The following is a 7,440-nucleotide window of genomic DNA, read 5'->3' as shown; positions in this document are numbered from 1 at the left end:
GCAGTTCACGGATCCCCTTGACGATAAGCAGGGATCAGACAGCGCTCCTCAGACAGTCGCCGAGAGGGTGGGATACGGAAAGCCGTGATATCACTTCCTTACGCCCGTCTCTTTCTGCGCAAAGCGGGTTCGGCGGCACCGATCCCAGAGCGGTCAGAGTGCGTCCTGCCAGCCGAGCATAGCTCTGTGTGCGGGGGCCCGCGGCCGGTCCGGAGTCGGCGATTGGGGCGCTTTCCGCGCGGATCGGCGTCGCCGGAAAAACCTCGCAGCGTTTATAGCAACCGAGCGCCGGGGGAGTGAAACGCACCGGGAAGATGGGGGACGGTGGCGGCGGCGGCGGCGGATAAGCGTGGAATGTAAGTTTGCGTGGGCGGACCGCGTTAAAAGCAGCTATTTTCACGTGCACGCGTGTTTTTCCCTGCGAAGCCGCCTTTCCGTTGTGCACTTTCAAAGGCGTGGTGCGGGTCCGCGGTTCTGCGGGTCCTAGGGAGCGGCTGCGGACGTGCCTTAGGGGCCGGCTCTCCCCGCAACGCCTTTCCGTGAGCGCTCGGGCTCTTTTTCCTTTTAAAAGCGCATTTCACTTTCCTTTTCACATTGGCCGCCCCCTTGGTGGACATGGCCCAGCCAGAAGACAGGTAAGCGGGAGGGTGCCGCTCCGGGGCCGGTGTGCACGATGCCCGCGATGCCCGCTGAAATGGCATGCTGCTAATAATGTTACACCCGATATCATGTACAGCAGTGGGCACCGGGCGTCACACGCCATCTGCGCTTTATTATAATATCGTCACAGCGTAAATGCAGTTTGATATCAGTATTTCTTGCCCGAAATGGTCTGTGCAGCAGCATCCTCGGTTACAGCGTTTCTGTTTGTATTTACAATGAGAGACGATATCGAGCTGCATCCCTCCAGATGTATCTCAGTCGCTCCTGCGTTTATACACACACACACACACACTTACTGCGTCTGGAGCAGTTTAGTCAGGCTTTTCATATGACACACTCCTCAGGCTGCTCTCCCTACTATTTTGCACGGGAAATAAACATAGGCTATCAGATGTAATGATGATTTTGCTGTTACTCTGGGGTCTTGTTACTTCTGCTGGTTTGTTCACACATTTCCCAGAGTCGGTAGCTAACAGGTCTTTGAATTGGGCCCCTGTGCCTCACACATTCGCACATGAAAGACGGGATGTTTGTAAGTATTGCTTTCCAGCTTCCTGTACAGCCCAGCCAAGCCCATTAAAAAGCCTTTGGGATGAGGTCTCTCTCTGTAATTCTTGTCTGTCAGCGCTGTGCCACACAAACCGTATCGCGCTTCACAGCCGGCGTAACTCGACCCTCCAGGCCGGTGTCTGACACTCCCCCCGCTGGTGAACTGTCGTCACCTGGTGACTCTCTGCACAAACGGTAATTTTCCTGACGTGCTTCGGTTTACTGCTGTGTCAATGCCGGCAGGCTGTTTAAGGGTTAATCGCCTGTTCAGTCGATCCTGTCAAACAAAGTAGGTGCTTTTATTTTGCCGTACACTATTCTTACGAAGACCTGCCTTTGAAAGCACCGTCTGCGTTTGGTCGGTTATCTCGTTAGCGTCACGGTCCGTGAGCCGGATTTTCAGCTCCATGCCTGGAATGGCCGTTGCCTCCCTGACACCCTGGGGGGTCCCTCGCCTCCTTAGGCTGCATCATGCTTTGCTGCTGCAGATGAGCTTGGCTCTATGTGGGTCATGAGGTATATAATCTTCAGGAACATGTGCAGGGTATGTTCAAGTCGAGGGCTGAGATGCCTCCCCGCGTCAGGCCCCGAGGCCCTTGGGATGCCTCCCCGCGTCAGGCCCCGAGGCCCTTGGGATGCCTCCCCTCGTCAGGCCCCGAGGCCCTTGGGATGCCCCCCCGCGTCAGGCCCCGAGGCTCTGGGATGCCTCCCCTCGTCAGGCCCCGAGGCGCTGAGATGCCTCCCCTCGTCAGGCCCCGAGACGCTGGGATGCCCCCCCTCGTCAGGCCCCGAGGCTCTGGGATGCCTCCCCTCGTCAGGCCCCGAGGCGCTGGGGATGCCCCCCCTCGTCAGGCCCCGAGGCGCTGGGGATGCCTCCCCTCGTCAGGCCCCGAGGCCCTTGGGATGCCTCCCCGCGTCAGGCCCCGAGGCTCTGGGATGCCTCCCCGCGTCAGGCCCCGGGTCACGTTCTGTCCCTGGGAGATAAAGGGCCCCAGCCTGTCCCTTTTGAAGGTGAACCTCTCATACAGGAAGTTAGTGCTTCACACTGTTTCACCCAAGCTGCCTGAACGTGCCTCCGCAGTGTCATGGTCGAGGCTCTGTTGACACCTACAGTTGTACTGCTTGTGTACATGTTTGCGAGACACGCATGTCAGGGCATCTCATGGCCGTTCAGCTGCCCACACGATGGATCGGGATTCGACATGGCCGTCTCCATGCGGGGCTGTGATGGAGCGGGCGGGCCCATCTGTGGCCTCTTAGCATCTGCGGCCGCCTCGAGTCCCCTGGATGTGGATGGGGCCATCCCCAAAGGCCCAGGGAAGGGGGGAATTCCCCTAACGGTGCCCCCTGCTGTTTGTGTCTGGAAGACCTTTGGATTGTCCAGCTAAGGTCTGCATGCAGCTATGAAATGGTGGCTGGATTCAGCACCAGCTGCTGAGGATTTATGGCCAGAAATGCTGGATGCTTTTGCTGGACCGTAGCCCGTTTATTTCGTAATGCACACTGGTGAGTGAACAGCATCTGCCCTGTTATTTTAACATAATCATTTGGTTTCCAAATATGGTCCTTGGTCTTCTGGAGCTGCTGGCAAACGTTATGTGTCTAGGCGTCGGATTGGCTGAGAAAACCACACTAGAGAGGAACAGCCATTGGTTGTTAATTGTCACTTGCTGGTGTGTGTCCAATAAAGGGAGAGCTGCAGGTATTTCGCTGGGTGTATCCAACACATTCTCTGGTTGCTGTGTTTCATTTAATTTCCATAAACATTGTGGCTGGATTTAGCACTTGCTAAAAGCGAATGAAAGAAAATATTAACCCATTTGTGAAGTTATGAGATTAAATTTATACTGGAGATAAGATGGAGTTTAGTTCTAAGAATTTGAGCAAATGTGCTGTTAGTTAGTGATTTACTCTGATTCATGTTGTTGTTATTCCAGGCAGTGCTCTGCTTCCCCCTGAAACAAATCCAAGAGGAATCCAGCGAGATCAATCAGAAGTGCGAGGGAAGCCGCTCCACCTTCGCAGCCATGTTGGAGGAAGACATGGAGGTGGCCATTAAGGTGGTCGTGGTGGGGAACGGGGCCGTCGGCAAGTCCAGCATGATCCAGAGATACTGCAAGGGTATCTTCACCAAGGACTACAAGAAGACTATTGGGGTGGACTTTCTAGAGCGGCAGATCCAGTAAGAAGAATGGTCCAGGTGTAATGTGTGGCTCCGTGGGTTCGGGTGCTGTCTGTGATCAGAAGGTTGCTGGTTCCACATCCTAGGGTTGGCGGAGTGATGTCACTATTGGGTCCTAGAATGTGTTCCAGTTTGCTTACTCATGTTAAGTGAGTAGGGTGTGGCCGCATGTCCCCCGACTGACTAATCCACTGCTGTGCCAGTAGCATTTTATTGTTTATTCACTATGGCAGATTCTTGCCATCTGCTATATTTTAATCAATGAAACAGCTAAATTTCCTTCTGGTTGTATTTGTATATATTTTTGTATTAACATAACTCAGATGGCCTTTAGGATTGTGTATCCATTTCATGCGATAATGGAGTTTGCGTACGGCCGATAGTTGCACGTTTGTTTGGGTAATTAGTCCTCTCACTTGGTTATGCTATAATGCCCTACCGTTCAGCTGCTTCATGGAGGTGAGGGAGGTAATGAGTGCCCCCTACTGGTTGCAATGTCTCCATTCGTCTGTCACCGTGTGCAGGGTGAATGACGAGGATGTCAGGCTGATGTTGTGGGACACCGCTGGACAGGAAGAGTTTGACGCCATCACCAAGGCCTACTACAGAGGTCAGCGCACACATGGCTTGGTTCCTCTACTGACACTTTAGTCATCCAATTAGGTGCCTCAGAGTGAAGAGGGGGTTCCGTACACAAGGCTGCATCCACTTTGACTGATATTTTGATTGTCTGTTGATCGTAGGCGCCCAAGCCTGTGTGCTGGTCTTTTCCACCACGGACCGGGAATCTTACGAAGCTATCGGTAGCTGGAAAGAGAAGGTAGAAGCAGAGGTCGGAGACATTCCTACTGTCCTGGTGCAGAACAAAATCGACCTCCTGGATGAAACAGTGATAAAAAAGTACGCTTCTTACAGTCTCATTTCCCATAATGCAAAGCTGGCCCTGGGACAGAGTAAATGATGTGACTGGGTGACCATTTGCCCATTCTGGCCGAACAGCCTCTTAGGAAACACTGCCAGGTCACCAGCGTAGGAAGATTAACAGTGAAAATGAGCTGTCACTCGGGTGCATCTCAAGAGGCACGGTCACCATCATCATTGGTGGTCAGAGGCCTTCAGGCCATGGCTGGGCGCTCTGCTCGTTTTGTAACCTGACGTTCTCCTTGCAGCGAGGAGGCAGAAGCCCTGGCCAAGAAGCTCAAGCTGAGGTTTTATCGCTCTTCTGTGAAGGAGGATCTCAACGTGAACGAAGGTGAATGTTGTTGCCTTTAGGCCTCAAGAGGGTGTTTTGCACGTGTGAAGGGATGGGGGCTCTGCAAGGGGCCGTGCCCTCATTTGGAGAAGCTCATCTCTCACATTTGGGGTGCAGGCCAGCTGGCAGTGGCGATGAACCACCGCCCAAACCACGCATTTCACTGGGGGGGGGCCCTCTTGGCCACAAACGGTCACTACACAAAATATTAAATGAACATATTCCTTAGGAGCTGCTGAAGCAGCATGTGAGGCTAAGCAGCTAGCTGTGATCTTCTGACTGGCTGTTTGTTACACGCAGATACGTCTGGGATGTCACGGTCCCGTAAAGGCCCCCGTAAACGCCCCCGCCCCTGAATTGTTCATGTCTTTGTCTCCCTTATTCAGTTTTCAAATATCTAGCGGAGAAATACCTGCAGAAGCTGAAGCAGCAGTCGGCAGAGGAGCCCGAAGCTGTTCACACGGCCAGCAATAAAATTGGTGAGTCCCACCGGCATTGCCGTAAATCCGTGGGGATGCAGGCATCAGGAAGCCCCCCCCCCCCCCCCCCCGTATGCAGGCATCAGGAAGCCCCCCCCCCCCCCCGTATGCAGGCATCAGGAAGCCCCCCCCCCATATGCGGGGCCGAGAAGCTGGAGGGCCGTCTAAAGACATATGGGGTACTAGCAGTGGCATTTACCAGAATAAGAATGGGGGGTGGCTGCAAATGCTCATTGCACTCATGTCAAACAGAGTAAATAATGAAGCTCATGGGTTCCTCCTGCAATTGTAATTATGTAATTACATGTAATTATGTAATTGGTGGTTATGGTGCAGTGTAATAAACTGCATTGCATCGATTCCAAAGATGACTGCTCTTCATTTGGTGCCCTTCCTTTGTCTGACTGTAACTTTCCTTCTGTTCTCCAAACCGCCAGGTGTTTTTAACACGGCCAGTGGCACCAACTCCAGTCAGAACTCCAGCAGCGCCAACGGGCGTGAGGTCATCAGTCTGCGCCCCAACAAACAGAGGACCAAGAAGAGCAAAACCCCTTTTGGTAGCTGTGGTCTGTTGTGAGCAGACCCAGCGGGGTGTGCGATGGCCCGAGGGGGGGCCTGCGGTGGCCTGGGGAGGGTGGGTGTGCGATGGCCCGAGGGGGGGCCTGCGGTGGCCTGGGGAGGGTGGGTGTGCGATGGCCCGAGGGGGGGCCTGCGGTGGCCTGGGGGGGTGGGTGTGCGGTGGCCCGAGGGGGGGCCTGCGGTGGCCTGGGGGGGTGGGTGTGCGGTGGCCCGAGGGGGGGCCTGCGGTGGCCTGGGGGGGTGGGTGTGTGGTGGCGCTGGCTGCCTTGCATGTTTGAGGGCTGCTCATCTCTCTGAGAGGCTGCATCTTGTCTGATTGTGGGGGGGTAGGGGGGTGTTCACAGTGTTAGACTAGTGAAGTCCTCTGGGGTACCTGCCCCCCTTTTGTTTTTAAAGAAAAGCTTCCAAAAAGGTGTCCCCATCTCTGACTGTTAGCCACAGCAGGACCGCGCTCAATCCACAGGACGCTGAATCCTGTAACAGCAGGACTCTGCATGACCTCAACCTCTTGGGTCATTCGAGTTCTGAAGGACGCATTTCTGAATGTGCTAATGTGCATTTTCCCTCCTCGGATGGGGTCCATGTCTCAGAGCTGTGGTCTCCTGAACTTCAGCAAAGCTCATGCTCCATGCAAGTTTGCCCTCTTGTTTTGGGGTTATGACACTACCTACCTACCTACCACTGTCCACATGTTTTGTGTGAACTCTTGCTCCCCCACCTGGCATTGACCGGTAGGACAGCGAGAGACATTTATCATATTCTGAGTGGAATGTACATATCATATTTTTACGTCTTTTCATATATAATAAGTATAGTGTGTATGACACGGTGTATAGATCAGCCTAACATTCTGCTGGTTTACAGATGATGTGCTTATGTGATTTTTAACAAATTACCATTTGTGCATTTTACTGTTCAACTGTGCAATATTTGTATTGTTAGATATATACAGATCAGATCATTGGTCCTATTTTTTTCAGAAACGTAAAGAGCTTCAGTATATTATGAATGAGCTGTATCTGGGCTAATCTAAAAAGACTAACTGCGATATTTTTATATAGATGGCGAGTGAACGACGGAGGCAGAAAGTTGCCCATAAGATGATTTAACATGACGTAGTGGCCAAACACTCAGTACCTGCTGCCTTGCTGATGAAATGCCGCGTTTACACAGCGCTTCCAGAACAGGTAGTCCTGCCTCTTCATCTCGACCTTCTTTATTTTTAATCTCTAGTAGTTCTGCTATTTTTCGATCTCTTCCTGACTGACGGGTCCTGTTAAATAGTTTCCGTCTTTGCCCAATGAAAAGCGTACAAACTTTTGCACCATATTCAGGGAGACGTCTGAGGAGAAGGAAGCTGGGCTCTATAGCTTCAAAATTCCCTGTCACTCCTTAACACCCCTCCGCACTCCAGCAGTGTCCCGTATAAAGAATGAATTAGTGAATACTTTGGCCTGGGAAGCTGACCTAAGTTTGCGGTGTGCAGGGATGGTTTAGCTGCTATTTACAAGCTGTTTCTCGTTAGGGTTAGGATTAGCCTATACATTCAGCTTATGGGTAGGCAGCGTTCCACATAGTCTTGCATAGTTTACCCTTTGTTGCATTGTATTATTTTGTCATGCATTCTTTTGAGCTGTTTTGTATTCTGCGTGGTACTCGTGCTTAAGATGGACACCTGGCGTATTTGTATCTTCATCTGATTATCGCTTCATATCTCAGCTCTTTTCAAAGGAAAC

General features: G+C 52.4%; 1 protein-coding gene across 2 annotated transcripts; it reads left to right on the top strand.

Annotated features, from left to right (window-relative positions):
- The first annotated feature begins 93 nt into the window (after window positions 1-93).
- On the top strand, window positions 94-5,767 carry rab23 (RAB23, member RAS oncogene family). Of its 2 annotated transcripts, none has more exons than XM_049009608.1 (7): window positions 94-356; window positions 3,150-3,394; window positions 3,919-4,004; window positions 4,138-4,294; window positions 4,564-4,646; window positions 5,033-5,125; window positions 5,563-5,766. In XM_049009608.1, exons 2-7 carry the CDS (start codon window positions 3,240-3,242, stop codon window positions 5,700-5,702), a joined length of 714 nt encoding a protein of 237 aa, XP_048865565.1. In that variant the 5' UTR covers window positions 94-356; window positions 3,150-3,239; the 3' UTR covers window positions 5,703-5,766. The 2 variants fall into 2 exon arrangements, with proteins under 2 accessions (XP_048865565.1, XP_048865567.1); XM_049009610.1 differs by lacking the exon at window positions 94-356 and adding an exon at window positions 419-635 and having other exon boundaries at window positions 5,563-5,767.
- Window positions 5,768-7,440: the final 1,673 nt, after the last annotated feature.

This window comes from Brienomyrus brachyistius, chromosome 3, assembly GCF_023856365.1.
Source record: "Brienomyrus brachyistius isolate T26 chromosome 3, BBRACH_0.4, whole genome shotgun sequence".
In the NCBI taxonomy this organism is placed as follows: Eukaryota; Metazoa; Chordata; class Actinopteri; order Osteoglossiformes; family Mormyridae; genus Brienomyrus; species Brienomyrus brachyistius.
This window is presented reverse-complemented; position numbering and strand designations above follow the sequence as displayed.

Excerpts from the sequence above, each read along its gene's own strand:
- rab23 (XM_049009610.1), top strand. The coding sequence starts at position 3,240 with ATGTTGGAGGAAGACATGGAGGTGGCCATTAAGGTGGTCGTGGTGGGG. Across the intron at positions 3,395-3,918 it reads TTTCTAGAGCGGCAGATCCA|GGTGAATGACGAGGATGTCA; the intron begins GTAAGAAGAATG and ends CACCGTGTGCAG. Across the intron at positions 4,647-5,032 it reads GGATCTCAACGTGAACGAAG|TTTTCAAATATCTAGCGGAG; the intron begins GTGAATGTTGTT and ends TCCCTTATTCAG.